A 21897-nucleotide genomic window follows, 5' to 3' on the forward strand; every position below is an offset into this window, starting at 1 on the left:
TCCAGCTATAAGATAACTGACAGTCTGAGATGGCAGTATTCAAGACTGAAGCCTTTTTTTGTTAGAATGGGTATGGGATAGCCATTGGCAGTACATGGATTTTCACCCTGCTGTGTTTGGGTGCTCTAAACCTATTGTGAAGTACCTGCATCAAGGACCAAAACAATAGTGTAGTCTCCACACCCATTGGTTTCTCTGGAGAGTGTGAACTGGCACTGCATTGGTGATGGATACAGTCACCTATTAGAAGTTGAACAGCGACCCATTTATTTCCCAGGCACCTTGTGAAAGTTGTTTAAAAGTAGTAGAGTATTTACTGGCTTGGAAAATGGGTGAAGGCACTAGTCATTTTTCATGCTTTATTTGCCCTGATGGGTATTTATAAAAATGTATATAAAGTAGAACAACTTCAACAGGGGAAAGTAAAGCATTCCCGCCTCAGAATGCCATGTAGGTCAATGGTAGGAAGTTAAGAGATTTACTCTAAATCAAGCAGAAAAGAAATTTGAATCTAGGTCTCTTGTGTCTCTAGTGAGTTCTCTACTTGCTTGTGGAGTAAAGGAGTGTATAACTGCCTGCACATCTTTCTTTTCATGTGTTTTGTGCAAGACTGTCTTTGGTAGGCATGCTGGGTGAATGCCTACAGGCTATCTGCATTGCTGTCACAGACACGCTCTGGGACTCACACTGGGGTACAGGACGAACTGATCATCTTTTCAAGATGCAGTTGTTTATGCACATGCCCAGCGACAGAAATGTAGGGGTTTTTGATCTGTGGGGAGAGACAACACTCTTAAGAAATATGCATTTCTAAGGTTACAATGAAACTGAGTCATAATTCTACAAGTTTTAAATATAAGCCCTTTGAACAGATACATCCAAGTCCATTTTTGATTCTCGACACTTGTGCAAGTCCATGCCTTAGCTATTTTTTTTCTATGTAGAAGCAAACTAACAAGAGACTTTTAAAACCTGGTGAATGGACCGAATCACAGTCAGTACCAAGTATCACTAGAAACTGTTTTTAAGTGTGATGTTGCCATAAAGCCTGACCTCCCCCTGAGAAAACAAAGTCATAAACACAATCAAGTATAGGTACTAAGGCTTAATCAATGCTTAGTTATGATGGAATGTAAAATCAAATATCCAAGGATAGAAGTCGAATTGCATTATTGCAGGAAACTCAACAGCTGAAAAACTGCCCTTTCATAAAGCAAGAATGAAAGCTTGCTGACTTGAAGGTCCTGCAGAAATAGTCAAAAAAATTAATCTGTGAGTCAGGACTCTGAAGGATTATGGAAGTTACAGAGCACATGTGGCCATACATCCCTCCCCCTCTTGCCCTTTTTAACCAAAACTGTTCAGATGCAGTTACTTCTCTTACCAAAATGTGAGTTAGAGCTGTGTGTGCAAGGCACTGCCCCCAGCCACAGGAGTGGACACGTTTCATGTGTGATACCTTAGTCTTGGATTTGACAACAATAAATCAGCGTTTTGCTTGTTTAGTGCTTTTCTGTCTCTCCAGAAAAATATTCAGAGCATTCTCATACCAAGTGTAAATGTAGTGGTTTGTGGAGACAGTGCAAATCTAAGCCTCAAGATTATGTGAATTCTGATCTTCTGCCAGTCTGAAATTCTGCTTCCTGAAGAGTGCAAAAACCTTCAGGATTTTTAAGAATGAGAAGTTTTCTGTTGTTGTATTGACTGTGTTATTCTGTCACTCTGTCTTCTCATAAAACTTCTTTTTCATGTGCCTCTCCTTCATGGCACTGCAGAAAAGATAAACCTAATGGTTTAATTTAGGAATGGCAATCTCTGCAAACACACCTTTCTTCAAAGTTTCTTTTTCCTTTGGTGTGTTTCTGCTCTTCTATAACCTTGCATAAACTCTTAAGTAGTTGGTTTTTATGTGGTGGTCTATTAAAAGATGATCCACAGTGCTTCAAGTCTTAGCTTAAAGGGTCACCTTGTATAACTCTGAAGATAAGAAGGTGTGGACTGTTGATACCAATGCTAGTCAAGTAAGGACTGAAGGTGATTCTGCGGGTTTCCTTCTGCACTGTTCATGCACCTTCAGGTGCAGACTAGTCAACTATTTTCTGAGTCCTCCTCTACAATTATCAAAGCTGTTCCCACTTACTAATAGCACTTCTTCTGCTACAAGGGATGAATTAGCAACACTGTCCCACAAAGTACTGATCTTAAGTTTCAGAATAGTAAGTGATAAGAAATTATGTGTCTGTTTTTTCCTCAACATTTATTACTCAATTTCATCTGAATGAGGTGTTTTTCTTCTGTCATTTGATACTTAGCAGGTAGTTGTAATATAATCTGTTATATGTCCATTCTGTCATATAAAAAGTAGTCAAGCAGACCTAAACTACCTAAATAACAGCACAGAACTGCACTATTTCTATATTAATCCAGAGTCTGCTCTATTTCAATATGTAGTTAAGAATCTGGAAGATGTATTCTTTATAGTACTTCAATAATCCTGTCCATTACATCACTTAATTTATAGCAGTGTTAACAGAAAAATCAATAAACATTATTTCTAAAATGTCAGGGATGTTAATGGTGTGATTTAAAAAGGGAGAAGGATTCAAAACTCTGAACAGAACACATTGATATAGTGTTGTAGAGGCACATCTTGCTGAAACTGTGGTAGGGAGGATTTAAATCATTATGGCTCAGTCATCTTGAAAAATGTGTGTAGGTAGCTATTCTTAGACATACAAATCTTTCTTGCCATATTGTGGGATTTTGCTAAGTGGGGGAGGCTGTATACAGTATATCTTAACAGAAGGTTGCTAAGATCACTCTTAAATCATTTTGAATCATATCAACAGTTGCTATGGATCCCCTGCTAATATTTTTGGAAAATTATTAGTACAACTTCCTGAGGAAAAGGCGTCTTACTAGTATATATTGGAAAGCTGTTACGCAGGGAAAAATCTAAGAATGGGAAAGCTGGGTGGGTATTTATTTCCAGCTAAAATTTTCTGTGGTGTATTGAACTTCTGTGGTTTAAACCAAGCGGTAGTGCTGTACAAGCTAGTGAGTAGGTTTTATTTTAAAACTAAGCATTAAGTAATAATGTATAGCTGCCCTACAGTTTAATCGTGCTTTTTCCAGTAAGATTTTTTGGACATAAACCCAATCCAACTAATTTCATAGGAGGAAAAAAACACATAGTGGTCTAATACTGAATGATGTAGAATAAATATGCAGGTTTAATGGATAATTTACATGGAGAGATAAAAAGCAGTAGGAGGATCCTTGGCATTTTCTGGGGCACTATTTAGGATAGACTTTTAAGTCCTGGTACTACTGTTACTTGAGTTGATCATTATTCTGAAAGGAAGATCCAATTATATTTTTCACACAGATATGTAATTAATTGAATGAATTGCAATGTAATAGTATTGATTCTCTTGATTGTTTTCTACTTCTGTAGAACTGTTTCCCTGCTACACATTGCATTTACAGATAATTTATCTAGCAGTGGCTTTGCTTCCACAGAGCTTCCCAAGCAGAGATTTTGCGGAAGAAATTATAATATGTTCCTGCCCTGGTCTGTCATTTCTCCTTGTAGGCTAAGGTGGGTTGCTCTTCTGCCTTTTCCCTGCCATGACCTCTAACAATCCTACCACAATGAAGCCGGTTACTGAACATTCCCCCTTACTGAATGTTTTTGTGAAAAATTACGAAATACACAACAACATTGATTGCACAATATGAAAGAAGTGGATATCATATGACACATTTAGCTCTGTTTAAAAGGCAATTGGTATGGTCACAAGGCACTGAAAACTTAACAATTTCCCTTTTTGTTTTCTATGTAGCAAAGGTTTTTGGTCAAGCCCTTTGGCTTTTTTTTTTGTTTTTTTTTTTTTTAATAAAAAAGCATTGTAATTGCCATTTAAGTGGAAGTTAGGTATCCACGTTAACAGTAAGCAATTTGTACTTAAGCACCTGTGCTCTCAAGTTGTGGAAGCAGATGGTATCAGCAGTTCAAAAGCATTTAGACAAATTCATGAGACCACTTGTCCATAAATGGATGCAAAATTACCAGGCAGGAATGTGCCCTCCATCATCCTTAATACAGCAGACGTGCTGGAACAGTCCAAGGGGAGTGAACCACAGAAAGAGGCCAGACTCGTGTTCTCCTAAAATAGCCTTTCCAACTGCCGCTGTTGGAGACAGGGTGCATTGCTAGGTGGACCACTGGTCCAATCCAGTCAGGCAGTTCTTACGTTTTCAAGTCAGCTGTTCAGAAAAGAAAGTGAACTCATCCAAGGAGGTTAATTTACTCCATATAATCAGACTTGTATGTGAAGCTGTATACAGTCTCCAAGGCTCACAAAACCAGCTGAGAGCTCTTGAATTTGAAAGTCAACTGGAGTCCCTTTTTGGCTTCTCTTTTTGTATATTTTATTTCTGACTACATAGCAGCCTGGTTCAAGAATAAGGAGAGAGGCCACCCAAAATCCCCCTGCAGAGTGGGAGCTATGGCTCCTATAGAAATGGTGGGTTCCAGCTTCCATAAGCTTGTAACTCTTCTGTGCTCTCAGAATAGAACTTGGTGTTTCAGTCCAGTGTTGACTGAGACACTGATGTGATCAAAGTATTTTCTAAACTCTGAATACCAGTTTCATGAAAGTGTTTAGCTGAAGTCATGAGGTGGGCTCTTTAGCCTTGCAGGAGACAGTTTCAATGTCCTTTCGGTGTTTTCTGTTGCCCACCTTTGTCATGCCAGCAGTCACTGTTCTGGTGGCTGCTAATCCCTGTTCAGACCTCTAACTCTACGTGCTGCCTATACAGATCCATAAGTACCTTGGGCAAACTTGTGACAGAATTGACTTTTAGGTAGTATGGAGTTTGTAGCATTATATTGAGTCTATCTTTAGGAGAATTACTGTGAACATTGACAGTCCAACTGTGTCTGTCAGTGCAGGAACACTGGATAATCAGTTTCAACAGTGATTCAGAGTACTTAGTCCAACAAATGTTATTTCAAATGATAGGTAATATAAGATGCTTTGACTGGAGGAGAGCACAGACATCTGCCTCTACAGGGAGAGATGAGGAACAAAGAAAGTCTTCCTTTGACCTGAACTCAAAATGAAGGTTGAATCGCACTTGTGTGGACATGTCATTGCCTCCTTATATTTGATATAGTTAAATTAGTGTTCTGTTGCTCTGCTGCAGCAGAAATTTGCTTTCCATTCATTACCTTGTGGTAATTGTGTGTCTTCTGACTGTTACAGCTATCAGTCATACTGCCTTCTTGATAAACTGTAAAGAGGAGGTAGGAATATTTGCCATCCCATTTGCTGGTTACAGTATTTCAAACACAAAAGTCTTATGAAATCTCTCTTCCCAGTATCTTTTTGTCCAGGAATTCCTGTGATTATAAAATGAACCCTTTCAGGGCACATTTGTCAAATGTCAGTATTGATTTTTTTTTTCTTAATTTACCATTTTTTAATCAGGGTAGGAAATCTGTCTCCAGTATCTTTTCCATACTTAACACAGCTTGTTGGATCGTTCAGTTTTGCACCTTAGATGAATCTCTTAACTTAAGAACAGATTTTAAATAGTAATTAATTAAGACTATATGCTACATAACTAAAATGGTGACAACTGAATTAATCTTATTTTGGCAAGCATGGAAGAAGAATCATCTGTTTATTTTCTTAGGAAAATGGCTAGGATGCCATTTCTTGACAATATAACTATGGACCTGCCAATTTTTAACTATAAAGTTTTCTTAAAGAATCCTAAATGCAACTACATGCTTGTGAGAGTTTAAGCTTTAAAAACACAGTTTTGTCTGAGCGTCACCTAGTGCTTTGATTCCTTGGGTTCTTGAAATTAATAATTCAATTATTTATATATGTATATAATTTTTTAAAAATATAGATAACAATAAAAAATAACAAAATAAAAAAATGACAATATAACAATATATAACTGTATAAATATATATCAGCAGTGTTGGCTATTCTTGATTAATGTTCCTGTATTAGCTATTAACAGCTTAAAAAAAAGAGTTATAAATTGTAAAAAAGGATCACCACCCCCTCAAAACTGTAAATATTCTAAAGTTAGGCAGATTTGGGGAATGAAATATGAAATAGGTCTTGGTCATTTTGTTATTATATTTTGTCTTCTGTAGTATCAAGTATAGTAATAATAATTATAAGTTATAATAATAATAAGTTTGCACAAAAGTGCATATGCACGTCACGTCTTATGGTAGTGTTCTCTGTTGTTATCATTGTCATAGTTATAGAAATCATTATATGGGGAATATTTTTATCTTTTGAATACACCTAAAAGAGGAAGGGCCTAAAGATGTAAACTAAAGTAAAACTTCTGATTTAAACCCATTTCCATCTGCCACCCTTGAACACTCTTTACTTCTGGCAAACTGGCTTTGTCTGTGACTTTCTAACTTGCACTGTGCATTATACAAGAGAAGTAAAGCTGTCTTCAAAGATTGTGGATATTGTTCCTGTTTTGGATGCACCCTGATAGTTCTGATAGCTTTAAAAATGGAAGAGCAAGATTGATGTTTTTGTGGCATCAAACTGTAGACATATTTAGCTGTCACATTCAGCAGAAGCTGCAGCTGTCAATATAAGTAGCAATAAGTTAGCAATGTAGAAGTGATGTGTGCATGGAGCATAGGGGCCAGAGCTCAGTCCGAAGGAAAAGACAGTTTTATTGCCAGCTGTAGTAAAGAGGTGGCATTCAGGCTGTGATCAGCCAGGCTTAATGACATTAGCAGGGTTTTATGATGTTCTTTACAAAAAGCGCAGTTTATGCCATGAAGTTTTTGTTTCTTCAGAACCTGCTTTTCCACCTTCTTGGCCATGGTGGGTTTGAAACAGCAGGTACAAAGTGGTAGGTGTTGTTCATTTTAAAGAAATTCTGACTGCATTAAGTGTCCTCACAGAGTTTGTGTTGTAGGATCTGCCAAAGCAACTCCATTTTTCTCAGAAAAACTTGGCCATTTGATTAATTGCCTCTTCAGCTGGACTTCATATTTGATGAAAGAGTATAGGATATAGCTTAGCTGGTTGTGTGGGGTTAGTATTAGTGAAAGTATTAATAAAAACTTTTCACTAAAGTTAGTTGGCATGTCTTTCGAAATACACAGGGAGCAGATACATTAAATCATAAGAGCAATTGCAACTGCTTGTCTGCAAAGAAGAACTTGAGCATAAATCAAAATCTCTCTGCAGCCTTCTCTTCCAAAAAGAGGTTCAGTAATGACAGAAATTTTCTTTTTTGGTCTAGTTTGCACTTCTTTGTCTCATCAGGGTCCCTTCAAGTTTTCCCTTGCTCAGTACCATTGCAGATTTATTTTGATTGTCTAAGAAAATGAAGGAGAACAGCGGTAGTTGTACTTTCATAGTCATTCTTCAGCACCTGTTACGGACAGAAGTTGTTTTTTTCATCTTCAATGGTCTTAGCAGTGGGAGTGCTTCTCTGGATTTTATGGCAAAGTTATAGAAACTTTCCTCAGTTATATCAGTAGGATGACTTGGCTTCTGCTTGTAAATTGAAATCAAGGTGACTATAAATATGTTATCTGTCCCAGATAATAAACTGTATCACATGTCCACTAGGATAAATGGCTTCTTTTGAGTTGATGACTTTTTTTTTAGGCTTTTTGGAGTTGATGGCTGTTACAGCAAGAACATTTATTTCAGCAGCCATTTTGCCGTCTCTGGATTTTTTGTTAATTATAATTTATCTGTAACCTATACCAATCTTATTATTAAAACATTATTTTTATGAAATGGCTGCATTAATTGAAATGTTGTGACCTGTGTCAGTAGGATGGAGAAGCCCTATACAATTAGTATCCTAACAACAGCTTTATTACTATGATCTATACCTTCTATCAGGATGATAAAAGTTCCCTATGTGATTACAGTTCCTCTTAACACTGTGCCTGCAACATAGTGGTTCCATAGTAATAGAGTTGCTGTTGTAGTAATTCCATTATTAGAGGAAAATCTTCTGTGAGGAGAATTGGAGAGAGAAGTTTGGAACATTTTTCTTGTGACAGTTGTCACCGTCCTGTTGCCTTTGCAAGCACCATTACTGGCCCTTATAAACACAACATGCATATCCTCATCTGGCTTCAGTTCTCAGGCTTAAAGTGTCCCTAGCCTTCATTCATACAAAGGTTCCTCAATTTTTACACCTGACCCTGAACAAATGTGTAATTTAAGCATAAAGTAGTCCCTTTGACCTCAAGCTCAACACAGTTTAAGTTCCACGTGTGCTATTCTGGTCGTGGTACACAGTCAATCTGAAGAGCAAAATTTTATTTCTTTCTGAATGAGTAGCGTTAGATTTTGTTAACACATAAATTATTATTGATGTATATAAAAATAAGGAATGAAAATAAGATAGTCTGTGAATTCAAGAAGATAAAGTACCTATAGTATCATAATCTTGAGTAAAGGATTTTTACTGAAAAACAGGCATTTGTTTCAGTAAGCATGGTCAAAAATTGGTGAAAAGGGAAGAGCGTGTAACTTCTTTATTCATTGCATCACTATTTCTCTTTCCCTAAGTGGAAGAGATTATGGGGGACATGTTTTATTAATCCTGCCTTCTTTTTCTGACCTAATGAATGGGTTTGTGAACACTGATGGGAAAATGTCTGAGAAGAATTGGTCCTGGCTGTGGTATTTGTGCATAAAAGTTTTGACACCCCTCCATGAATTTATTTTTGCAAAGCAACATCATGCAAACTGGATTGGGGAAAAGGCAGTTTCGGGCACAAATCCCTTGCACTATCATAAATGGAGAGACCGTAAATGTTATGATGGATGCTTGAAGGCAGTTTAATGTAGCAATGGAGAAAATAGAAGCCATTACTACTGGAAGAGCTCCAGTTATGACAGAGAAAATAAATGCTGCTGTTACAAGAGATGTACTGACAACAAAATACCTGCTGGCTGGGGAACAGAAGAGCAGAGCATAGTACAGGTACCTACAGGCAATTACCCGTTACCTGAAGTAATGTTTATTTTTAGTTTAAACCTGACATGGATTGTATTTCTTATATGCAGTGCTTGTTAAATGGACATAATGCAATCTGATGGAAGTTTTAGACTTAAACTTGTACTTAGGCACTACCCAATCTTTGCCACTGTCCAGATTCATGTCTTAACATTTCACTGTGCTGTAGGCGCTGCACAGGAGAGGGGATGAAGTTAGTTTTTCACATTGTAATTCTTGATGACCCTGTGAGGGATGGTCCAGTTTCATTAGTCAGTGATGACAGGACAGGCGAAGGATGGTTGATCAAGCCTTCAATTTCTGATGGACATTATGGGAAGAGGCCTCCTTACACCACACAGGAAAAGCTGCTGCTCAACTGAAATGTTTTCCAGTTTTCTGGGAGCCTGTCGCATTCATTTTTTGTTGTTGCTGCTGAGGACTCAGGCACACTATCTAACATAAACGTCAGTGGAAGGGGTTTAAGGTCACCGGTTTAAGCTCACAGCTGAGGCAGCTCAGCACCAGTGCAGAAGTGGTTATAGCTGCACAGCTAATGAATCGTAAGCTGTTGTGCTGCCAGCGCTCAGTCACATTCAATCTTGTGTAGCATTCTTAAACAAAACTACATGAATTTTCAAACTACCCAATGAAACGTTTACCACCTTTCATCCATCTCTCTCTTGCATGGTTTTGTATGGCAGGAGTTGAGGTAACGGCTATAGAAATGAGTACAGAACATCCTTACAAATCTTTCTTGAAGCCTCCTAGTAAAGAGGTCCTTCTACAGAAAATAAATGAAGCAACATTTTGAGCTTTCAAATTCAATGGAGCTAGTTGCTGCCTGTAAAAATTTTATTTTCTATGAAAGTTGGGTCAGACTCTGAGGGATATGCAGATGTATGACGGACTCCAGCGTACGGTGCTGAACAGACAGTGTTATGAATCAGCTTCATAGATAGATACAAGAAAATAATGCTGTTGCTTTCAAATAAACTGTGTGTCAGTGTACTACTCTTCTGGATAGAAGTAGAACTCTTCTGGACAACCTGCAAATGGGTTCTTGCTGCACAATGCCAGTGAGTAATTGTGAGAATTGACTCGAAACTCTCCCACATTACTGTCTAAAGTGCATTTCCACATGTCCAGTTTGGAGAAGATTAGTTGCAAACTAAGAGTGGGAAGACTCTTTTATACTATTTAAAGTGGGGTTTTTTGCCATAGTCCAATAGGACTTTAGATTTTTCATCTAACGGGCTTATGGATCAGGCTGGCTGAAGGCTAGTATTGCTGCCCTAATATTTTGCTCAGGATACATTTCACTGCATGTGGAATATCATTCCACCAGATGGCTGCAGCAGGTAGTAAATATGCTCATGAAGCTGATACAGCACAAACTTTCACTCATTCTCACATTTCTGATAGTGTTTGAGAAGGACTTGGGATTTGTTGTACTACAGATGCACAGCCCTCTCTTAGGGCATGCCATGAGCAACAGAAGTGCGAGCTCACTGCTTTTCCTGACTTCAGAGCTGACCTACAGGGACTGCTCCCTTATGGTGACAAGATAAACCACCATCTTCAGTTCCAGACTCATCTGCAGTGGCTACCAGCAAGGGCACTAATTAGTGGTACTTTGTGTGAAACCTGACAATCGCATATACAGCTCTGGTGCAGTACTGAGTTCTAGCTACCTCCAGCCCAGGCCTAATCTGAACTGTGACCTGGCAATGTAAAGGCTCTGTAGCCCATTACCAATTCTGAAATCATTCCGGACTTTGATAACTCTTGCATTTTTATTGGCAGCTGTCCGGTACTTCCTCCTCAGAGCTGCTGTGTCAGTGATTTAACCTTCACTGTACATTAAAGCCTCGTGGGTATGCCATTATATACAGGATTTGGAATTTAGGATTTGACTGAATCAGATCTGATGCTCTCAGAGTGTTTTCCCTGACGCTCAACAGCCCTGCCTCAGCCTTTTTGCTTTTTAGAGGCTGCTGCTTAATGGGTCTTGGCTCAGGATTTCTTTTAATCTCTTGTGCTTTTGTGGTTTTCCTATCCATGTGTGAGATATCCCTTTCAGGTTTTGAATAAACAGCATGGCATTCTTGCACTTTCATGCTTTTTGTTTAGGGAAAGAAAGGCACATGCAGCAAGCTTATTGCATAATTCTGACTTTGGACACAGCCGTTTTGCATGAGATCACACATGTGGACTTTCAGTGCTGAAGGATCTGTGTAATAATGAATTTAAGTTTCCTGGATTAGAGGTAAACAAATAATTGACAGTGTTCAGTTTTCAAAAATACCGCGATAAATGGAAACCAAAGCAGATCTTTCTGAATGTGCAGACATGCAGCTTTAGTGCACATGCCATTCTCAAAGTCCGGCCAGGACGCAGCATGAGTTAAACTAAACCCTGGATTATTTCATTGTTGCCATTCAAAATTCTGTGTATTGTAGTGATATTTATACTACCCTGGCACATCTGTTACTTCAGGATGTGTAGGAAGCAACCCTTGATAATTCGAGGAAAAGGAGACAAGTTAGGAAGAAGGTTTCACTAACCAAGACCAAGTGTTCTCAGAGCCTTCATATCAACCCAGGAGCTGATGGCTGGGTGCTGTGGCAAAAACCTCTCCCTTTACATCTGTTGGATCTGGAGGGGAAGAAAGAGCCTTTCCACCTGTTCAAAAAGAATGGAGGAGAGATTGCAGGGAATTTGGAGTGTGAACAAATTTCACCTCTATCACATGCTCATAAGTTACAGATATTGATGCCAGCGATGGTGGGACCAAGGATGTTACCCTTTTGAAAAGCTGAGTAGCAATGCACTTTGCTTTTTCATAAGGACATCTAATTGTTAGAGTTTGGGAATCTTTTTCAGTGTCACTCTGTCATGTAAGAAGAGGAAGGACTAAAAGAAGAAGGACGTACAATGTAAAGTTAGTGAACTATTAAAAAAAATAAAATCTGGCCTCCATTTGTCTCTCACTGGTGGTTTCCTGAAGCAAAAAGTGCAGGATAGAATCAAATACCAGGTGACAGAATGATTGGGAATTACTTCAAGCTTAATATTCAGCTTTGGGAATTATTTTTATGCCTTGTTCAGAGTGCTAAATCACTTAAAGCCCAGATTGTTTTTGCTGCTCTTTTGGGGAGTGTGTGCTACCTCTTTATGCTCTTTCTGTGTAAGGAAGTTAGCTAAAATTGCTGCCTAGTTTCTTTTTTTTTTTTTTTTTCTTAATAGTTTTGTAAATATTGTTAGCTATCTTTTTTTGTTGTTGTTATCTTTGAGGAATACCATTGGCACAATCTATGTATTTTCTGGAATTATTTTAAGACCTAAGCTGATTTAAACTAGCAGATAGTTAGAAAGGAGTTTTAATACAAACTGCCACTTTTTCTCCACGGAAAAGAACATCAGTTCACTTTTACCAACAGCAGATGGTAGCATTCTTGTGCAAGTTATCTGTTTGCAACTGCAATGTCATAAAATGATTGATCCTCATGAGTACATTTTCAGCATAAGAACCAAGTGTCCTTCAGCTGTAAGAGACCCTGTTCAATATTTAATAATATAGAACATGTCCTATTTGCTGAACATGACAGGCTAGGATTTGTTTTTTGTTTCTCGGCAAGGGGTTGGAGAAAGAGTTTTCACTGTGTAGCAGAAAGACTTTGTAAGCATCTTCTCTTCAGTGCAGGCAGTTTACTACATGCTAAGATAAAATGCCATCACAGAATTAGGGGACTCTGGCTACAACTGTATCAGCTTGGACAAGGGAAATCTGTGTTGGAGCATCAATTTAGTATTGCTTTTTCACTACTGGGAAACAGAGCCATCACAAGAAGCACATCTAAGGAAAAGGGTCTTTACCCAGGATAAACCACCTGTCATGTTAATCCTCATAGTCGGTCTCTGCCGTGTCTCTGGTGAGTAGCATAGTGCAGTGGACCAGGCTCACATGGCTGAACTGGGAATGCCATGCAGAGGCAGTGATCCTGCTGTTTTCTTGGTCGTGGTCCATGCCTGCCTCTCCCCACCCCGCTGCCTTGCATTCTGTGCTTTACAGCTGTGGAGGAGTCCTGGGCTTAGCGGCATCCAAGCACAGTCTGCTCAGCTGTAAACAGGCTATCATGGTGTTTGTTTTGTATTTGATATCTTCCTTGCCTGGAATCCCTTTCTAGCCATTCCCTGCTGTGCTGTATGTCCCTTCTTGTGCATGGGGATGAGGTAGGATTTGTTTATTTTGGTGCAGAAGCACTAGCAGTGACCTCAGCAGCATTAAAGGAAAATCACTTCCCTAGGGCATGGTGCATGAGACAGTCAGATATGCTGATCTCGTGGTATCACCCATGTAAGAGCTGATGAGATCACCGTTATGCATTGAGCGCAAGCTTGATTAAGTCAGAACACGTTTTCTGTTCAAGTGCATGCTGGAGATGAATGTGAAATCTTTATGGAGCGTTGGATTGAGTTTTCAGCAGCACTGTGTGCAGTGTGGAGAGGAACAGACAGTCTTACCATGTTGTAGGGAGTGTGTCTGTCTGCAAATTTAACTGTCACTAAATGATTTTCTTCTTTTCCTTAGGATAGTTTTGACTGGGCTTCTCAAAGAACTGTTTTAGGACATTTTGCTGTAGAATAGCCTAAAATAATAAGCCACCTCATGGAAGTTAAAGCCACCTTGAGGGCTCTTCTTCCTTCTTGCTCTGCCTCACAGGCTCCAAATTAAATTTGCTTTGCAGCACCATTTTGGAAGGATAAGGGGTCAAGGTTGTTAAAAAACTTTTCAATGGAGTGGATTTGTGTCATGTATTACTTTTGATAAGGTACTTGTTCATACAGTAGCTTTGCCTACTTGCATTTGGGTAATGCTGATTGAGTAACATGAGTTACTTTTGCAAACCATTACATTTTATCAAAAACGGTGGCATAACCTGGTTGGTGATCTTATTTCCCTTTTAAGATAGGAGAATGTGGACTCAAATATTAATTTGTCAATGACTATCAGTAAAAGAGCAATGTTGGTTAGATTCTGAAATGAGAAGAGTTGTGTCAAGGATCCTGCTTTGCCTTTTTCAAATGCATACAGTGTCATTTCTGTTTTCTTCTTGCATAATAAAACAACTGATATTCCTTCTTAGGAGCACCCCTTACTTGGGCAGCCATATTTTTTTCTGCACCCCTGCCGGACTAATGAATTCATGTCTCCTATACTGACCAGTTCACAGAAACAGAACAGGTGAGACACTCTACTGTGCCTTGCAAGGCGTTATGCAGTGCAGATAAAGTAAATCAGCCAGGAAGTGGAAATGGTCAAAACAACTTTCTTGGTCCAAACAGAATAAGATTCTGGATTGTCACCTAAGGGCTGAAAGGTAAAATATATCTGGTATAGATAAAGTGAAGGGATAGTTATTTTATGACTGTCAAGCGTGTTTGCAATTCAGAAGAGGCTGGGATAATATGTTTACGGTAAATTTTTGTTGTTTTTTTTTTTACCCTAGACACACAAATTACATTATATTATGGCTTAGTACTGTAGGCCCAGTTGTGGGTCTGAATCTGCCCCTGAGTTACGCAAAAGCAGCACTTAAACAGAATATAAATGCTGATGCAGTTGAAAGGTAAGAGAAAATTAAATCACTTTTTTTCTCTCCCATACTCCTGTGAAGTTAAAAAGATCAGATGGGTGACTGGCAGAAACATTATCTTCTCCTTTGGAGCTCTTGGTTGAGTTCATTTAGGACTCACCTTTTGATGACTTGCTCACATGGCTGCCTTGTTGCCTTACTTTGCAATGAAAATTTCTGCTGGGAGAGGTGTGTTGGCCCACTGCTGACACAATTCATGACTGTCAGAAGGTTCCTGATGTCCTGGGGTCTTTCTCACGTGTGTCAAAGCATTTCATGGCGGTCCCTTCAGCAAATGGTTGGTGGTATGATCTAGCATAACTCTGCTACAATGGTTTTCATTCCATCTCTTCTTCCTGTTTGATCTCCACTTCAGACCTCTGAGCTGAAGGACAGATGATGGTTTGTTGGGAGATAATGGACATGTGAGCAATCCTACACATGTGCACGCCTCGGCAAGGACATAGAACAAAGAACTCAGCAACCAACTCCAGGAGATGGGTTGGGCGGAGAAAGACATTGAGTGTAGCGCTTATTATCCAATCGTGACAAGGCTCGAAGCGTGTGGACAAAGCTAACTGTCCAGTCATAAGGATTGTACCATGTACTGTTCGCGTGCACAGGAGAAGCCTATAAAAGGGCTTGCTTACCTTCAACAAATGGGCATTGCTTGATGTCCTGGTTCAGCTAGGATAGGGTTAAGCTTCCCAACAGAGAGAGAGGGGGAAGGGATCTCCAGCTGGGTTATTCATACCATGCTGGCGTCAGGTCCAGGGGCAGAACCTTTTCACTTTGTTTTTTTGGCGGGCTCGGTGGCGGGAATCCTTTGTCCGTGAACCAGCTACTGGTATTTCTGTGTATATCTTTTATCTTGCTCACTGTTATTGCTGTTCATTGTTATTATCACTGTTACTGTTGTTGTTCAGATTGTTCTATCACTCTGTTGTATTAAATTCCTTGTTACTTTAGCCCGGGTCTGTGCCTAACTTCCAGCCCGACCGGCCATGGGTGGGGGAGGGGCAATGGCAACGTGCTCTCCGATCCCGGCAGGAGCTAAACCTGCACACTTGATCATACCGGTTGTGTGTGAGTCCATAGCTCCCGCAATGGTTAGCTGAAGTAAAGCTATTGCTGACTTCCATTCCTAGGGATGAAATCAAACAAAGGAATCATTCCTGACTGGTAAGCAATGCCGTGTGGAAAGGTGACTGTTCATGGCTCTTTCTCTGACAAGACCTTGCCTGGCTGCAGTGGAACACTGTCCTGGTTCAGCTAGGATAGGGTTAAGTTTCCCCAGCAGTGGGAAGGGATCTCCAGGCAGGTTATTCATACCATGCTGACGTCAGGTCCGGCACTGAAGCGCGGGAACAGTTTCCTGTGGGCTTTTGTCGCGGGAAGCACACACGATGGGCTGGCTTTGTCCTTTGCAGCATTTATCTTTATATCTTTTGTTTACTGTTACTACTGTTTATTGTTGTTGTTATTGCTATTGTTGTTGTTCCGATTGTTATTTATTACACTGTTGTATTAAATCTTTCCTTATTTCAACCCCGAGGTTTGTGCCTCACTTCCAGCCCTGCCCGGTCCGAGGGTCGGGGAGGGACAACGACAATGTGGTCTCTGGTCCCGGCAGGGCCTAAACCACCACAAACACCTAAGAGTTGGGTGAAGCTGTGACAACTCTCAAGCACCACCAAGACATGAACTCCTTTGCATTTGCATTGACCCCTTGAAGTCACTTACCTCCTACCTCTTTTTACTTTGGTTATGGCTTTAGTAAGACTACATATGAATGCACAAGCCTGTGGTTCCTTGATAGAGATTGAGATAGGGGGTTTGGGTCTGCTGAACTTATCTATGAAAAATCACATCTCCAGGAATCAGCACCATCTGTGAGGATATGTACAACAAAATATTTGTAGGATGTGATTTAAATGTGTGCAATCAGTGTATGGGCTGTGACTACCTAGGGACCACCTTCTCCACCACAGCCTGATGCATGGACCAACCTTGTGTTCCACACCACACGCAGAATATCCTAATCCCAGGACTAAATAATATTTTTCTGAGAATATTTTGTGTAAGTCATGCTTGAGAGAATAAACAAGATCAGGACTGTAGACAGAGTACTTAGAGCCTGCATCTCCAGAGTTCAAGGTGCTTAATGTTATTGTATGAGAACATCTGGCTTTTCTGTGCTTCACTGCCTCCAAAAGAAGCTTTACTATACCCTGTGGGAGTTACTGTTGTAGTCAATTAGTATTTCTCATTGTACTAGTAGTTGTTCACAGGTTTAGTCCCTATCTTGAAGTCTTTATGCAAGCTTCCCCTGACAGCTGTTGATTTTTGGGCAAGTAGAAACTGCATGGGAGTGCAATCAGGGAAAACCAGGTTAAAAGTAACTTCCATAAAAATAATCTTGGATTCTTTCCCAATCACATTTTATTTTTGGTATAAAACAGACCACAAGTCCTGAGCAGTTGAGAAGGAATTACAGATTTTACTTTATAAGTTCAGCAGTAAGTCAAATATATGTCAAATGCCACATCAGAGGTAGAAAAGTGAAATACTTCGGGTTTCAGAATCATAGAATCATATCATAGAACCATAGAACAGTTTGGGTTGGAAGGGACCTTAAAGATCATCTAGTTCCAACCCCCCTGCCATGTGCAGGGACACCTTCCACCAGCCCAGGTTGCCCAAAGCCCCGTCCAACCTGGCCTTGAACCCTTCCAGGGAGGGGGCAGCCACAGCTTCTCTGGGCAACCTGTGCCAGGGCCTCACCACCCTCACAGGGAAGAATTTCTTCCTTACATCTAACCTAAATCTCCGCTCTTTCAGGTTAAAACCATTACCCCTCATCCTATCCCCACACCCCCCGATCCAGAGTCCCTCCCTCCTTTCCCGCAGCCCCTTTCAGCCCTGGGAGGCCGCTCTAAGGTCTCCCCGGAGCCTTCTCTCCTCCAGCTGAACCCCCCAACTCTCCCAGCCTGTCCTCACAGGGGGGCTCCAGCTCCCCCAGCATCTCCGTGGCCTCCTCTGGCCCCGCTCCAGCAGGTCCGTGTCCTTCTGCTGTTGGTGCCCCAGAGCTGGACCCAGCACTGCAGGGGGGTCTCACGAGAGCAGAGTAGAGGGGGAGAATCCCCTCCCTTGCCCTGCTGGACACACTTCCCGTGATGCAGCCCAGGACACGGTTGGCTTTCTGGGCTGTGAGCTTGCTCACAGTCAGTTTTCCATCCACTACTACTCCCAAGTCCTTCTCCTCAGGGCCGTTCTCCATCCACTCGTTTCTCAGTCTGGATTAGTGCTTGGTATTTCTCCGACCCATGGGCAGGACTTTGCACTTGGCCTTGTTGAACTCCATGAGGTTTGCTCAGACCCACCTCTCCAGCCTGCCCAGGTCCCTCTGGATGACATCCCTTCCCTCCAGCGTGTCAACCCCACCACACAGCTCGGTCTTGTCAGCAAACTTGCTAAGGGTGCACTCAATCCCACTGTCCATGTCAACGACAAATGTATTAAAGAGTGCCGGTCCCAACATAGACCCCTGAGGACACTGCTCATCACTGCTCTCCACTTGGACATTGAGGTGTTGACTGCAATTCTCTGAGTGCGACCATCCAGCCAATTCCTTATCCGCCAAGTGGTCCATCCATCAAATCCATGTCTCTCCAATTTAGACAAGGATGTTGTGTGGGACAGTGTCAGAAGGTTTGCATAAGTCCTGGTAGATGACGTCACTTGCTCTTCCCTTATTTACCAACTCTGTAACACCAAATTTGTCAGGCACAGTTATGCCCTTAGTGAAGCCATGTTGGTTGTCACCAATCACTTCCTTATTTTCCATGTGCCTAGTACAGTTTCCAGGAGGATCCTCTCCATGATCTTGCTGGGCACAGGGGTGAGACTGACTGGCCTGTGGTTCCCTGCAGTTCTTTATTTCCATATTTAAAATGGGGGTTATTTTTCCCCCTTTCCAGTCAGTGGGAACATCACCAGACTGCCACAGCTTCTCTAATATGATGGATAGTGGCTTAGCCACTTCATCTGCTGGTTCCTGCAGGACATGCAGATGCATTTCATCAGTTTCCTTAGATGGTCTTGAACCTGATCTTCTCCTACAGTGGGCAGTTCTTCCTTCTCCCAATCCCTGCCTTTACCTTCTGTGTCTTGGGCAGTGTGGCTGAAGCACCTGATGGTGAAGTCTGAGGCAAAAATGTTGTTGAGTACCTCAGCTTTCTCCATATCCTGGATGATCAGGTCTTCCATTTCTTTCTGGAGAGGGCCCACGTTTTCCCTAGTCTTTATTTTTATCACTGACATACCTGTGAAACATTTTGTATTGTTCTTGATGTCCCTGGACAGATTTAATTCTATCAGGGCTTTGGTTTTCCTAACCTAACCTGGCTACCCAGACAGTTTCTCTGTATTCCTCCCAGGCTACGTGTCCTTGCTTCCATTCTCTATAGGCTTCCATTTTATGCTTGACTTTGTCCAGGAGCTCCTTGTTCATCCATGCAGGCCTCCTGGTGTTCTTACCTGACTTCCTCTTTGTCTGGAGGCATCACTCCTGAGCTTGGAGGTGATTCTTGAATGTTATCCAGTTTTCTTGGGCCCTTCCTCCCTCCAGGGCTTTATCCCATGTTACTTTGTCAAGCAGATCCCTGAAGAGGCCAAAGTCTGCTCTCCTGGAGTCCAGGGTAGTGAGCTTGCTGTGCTCCCTTCTCACCGCCTCCATGATCTCCAGCTCCACCAGTTCATGGTCACTGCAACCAAGGCTGCCCTTGTGGTCCACACTCCCCACTGGCCCCTCCTTGTTGGTGGGAACAAGGTCCAGCATAGCACCTCTGTCACTTGGAGAAGGAAGTTATCAACACATTCCAGGATTGCTTATGTGCTTCAGTTTGTCCCTCCACAGATGTCAGGGTGGTTGAAGTCCCCCATGAGGACCAGGGCTTATGAACGTGAGGCTGCTCCTCTGTCTATAGAGGGTTTCATCTGCTTGGTCTTCCTGGGCGGGTGGCCTGTAGTGGATCCCCACTATAATGTCACCTATCCCTGCCCTCCCTTTAGCCCTGACCCATAAGCTCTCAGCTTGCCCCTTATCCACCCCCAGGCAGAGCTCCGTGCACTCCAGCCAGTCACTGACATAGAGGGCAACCCTTTTGTCCTTGTTTGTCCTGTCTGTCCTTTCTAAAGAGCCTGTATCCTTCCATGCCAACTCTCCAGTATTGGAGCCATCCCACCATGTCTCTGTGATGCCAATAAGATCATAGCCCTGCAGGCATGTGCACATCTCTACCTCCTCTTGCTTATTCCTGACACTACGTGCGTTTGCATAGAGGCATTTAAGTTGGGCCCCAATGAAGCTGACTTACTAGATGGACAGTGCTGTTCTGCGGGTGCTCTCCTGCTGAGCGGTGACCCCTCTCCAGGCTCTGGGCATCTATTGCAGGCACTGGCATCAAGGTAGTGGGAGTGGGATGGATCGAGATTCCCCCCTCCTGGCAACTTTAGTTTAAAGCCTCTTCACCAGCTCGGCAAGCCTATGATTGAAGATGCTTTTCCCTTTCTCAGACAGGTGGACCCCACCAGTCCCCAGCAGACCAGGTTTCTCAAAGCAAGTACTGTAGTCTAAGTAGCTGAGCCCCTGGCTGTGGCACCGGTCCTGTAACCAGTTGTTGATTTGCCAGATTTGATCGGTCCTTTCAAACCCCTTTGACCAGGAGGGTTGATGAAAAAACTCCCTGTGCTCCAGAGTCCCTTACTTCTGCTCCCAGGGCTCTGTAGTCCTTCTTGATGCTCCTCACGCTGCTCCTGGCTCAATCACTGGTGCCCACATGAAACAGCAGTGGAATATAGTGGACTGTACGAGGCTCTTGGTGACATCACTGATTCAAGAATCTGGGTTTTCAGATATTTTGATTGGTTGCATCATTTTAACTTTCATCATAGAATGATAGAATCATAGAATGGTTTGGGTTGGAAGGGACCTAACCATACACTCACTTGGCTGCACACACAAGTTGTTGCCGGTTTCCAAAGCTGTTTCTGTCTTGCTTCCTTCCTGATGATGCCTCTTCAAATTCCTCTTCAGTCCCTTGACCCTGTTCCCACAGTTACTGAGACACGATGGTGTAATGGGGAGCATGAAACGGTGTTGTGGTTTAACTGCAGCCAACGGCTAAGCACAACACAGGAGCTTGCTTGCTCCTCCCCCCGTCCCAGTGAGTGGGATGGGGAGGTGTGTCAAAAAAAGAGTAAAATTCGTGGGTTGAGATAAGAACAGTTTCATAACTGAAATAAAGTATAATACAATAACAAAATAATAATAATAATAATAATAATAATAATAATAATAATAATAATGATGATGGAATATGATAAGTAAAAAAGAGAGAGATAAAACCCAAGAAAAGTGATACACAATGCAACTGCTCACCACCCACTGACCAGTGCCTGAGCACTGGCCCCCTCCCTCTCCAGCCAACTCCCCCCAGTTTCTATACTGGGCATGACATGCTATGGTATGGAATATCCCTTTGGCGTGTTCAGGTCAGCTGTCCTGGCTGTGCCTCCTCCCAGCTTCTTGTGCACCTCCTTGCTGGCAGAGCATGGGAAACCAAAAAATCCTTAATTTAGGATAAGCACTACTTAGCAACAACTAAAACATCAGTATGTTATTAACATTATTCTTACATTAAATTCAAAACATAGCACTGTACCAGCTCCTAGGAATAAATTTAATTCTATCCCAGCCAAAACGCAGACAAATGGATAAGCAAACTGACAGTTCCCCTGCCCTGCTACAATTCTTAACCATTTAACACCATAAATGAAGTAAGAGAGCAGTGTCATCATCCATGTCAATGTTTTCCTGAAATTTGCCCAGAATGCCACTAGACAAAAATTAATCTCAGTACAAATACACTAAGATTAGATTGAGAAACAAATACAGGACAATATAAATATTTGGGATCAAGGAGAGAGATAATCCCATTTAGATATCTACTATCTAATGTCTTAAGTGGGCAGTAGGCATCGAATTTCCCATTTACATCTGTGCCTTAATGACTTACAGGATATTTTATACAGAATGTTTATGTACAGAAATCCTATTTTACTTCAAAATCAAGTTAATTGCAGCACTATTTTGTAATTTAATTTAGCACATCTATTGAAGATTGTTAGATCTGAACTTGGGTTTTGGCTACATACCTTATCTGAA

At 41.4% G+C, this 21897-nt stretch overlaps 1 protein-coding gene across 1 annotated transcript in view; it reads left to right on the forward strand.

The window, feature by feature from the left end:
• The window catches only part of ATG10 (autophagy related 10), an 81971-nt gene extending 66334 nt beyond the window's left edge, over window positions 1-15637 (forward strand). Inside the window, exons 6-8 of the mRNA XM_074931687.1 lie at window positions 14181-14278; window positions 14544-14663; window positions 15046-15637. Coding sequence (XP_074787788.1) covers window positions 14181-14278; window positions 14544-14663; window positions 15046-15058 — 231 coding nt within the window. The 3' untranslated portion in view covers window positions 15059-15637. The remainder of the gene's footprint in view (window positions 1-14180; window positions 14279-14543; window positions 14664-15045) is intronic.
• The last annotated feature ends 6260 nt before the right edge of the window (window positions 15638-21897 follow it).

The sequence above is a fragment of the Athene noctua genome, chromosome Z (genome assembly GCF_965140245.1).
Source record: "Athene noctua chromosome Z, bAthNoc1.hap1.1, whole genome shotgun sequence".
Lineage (NCBI taxonomy): Eukaryota > Metazoa > Chordata > Aves > Strigiformes > Strigidae > Athene > Athene noctua.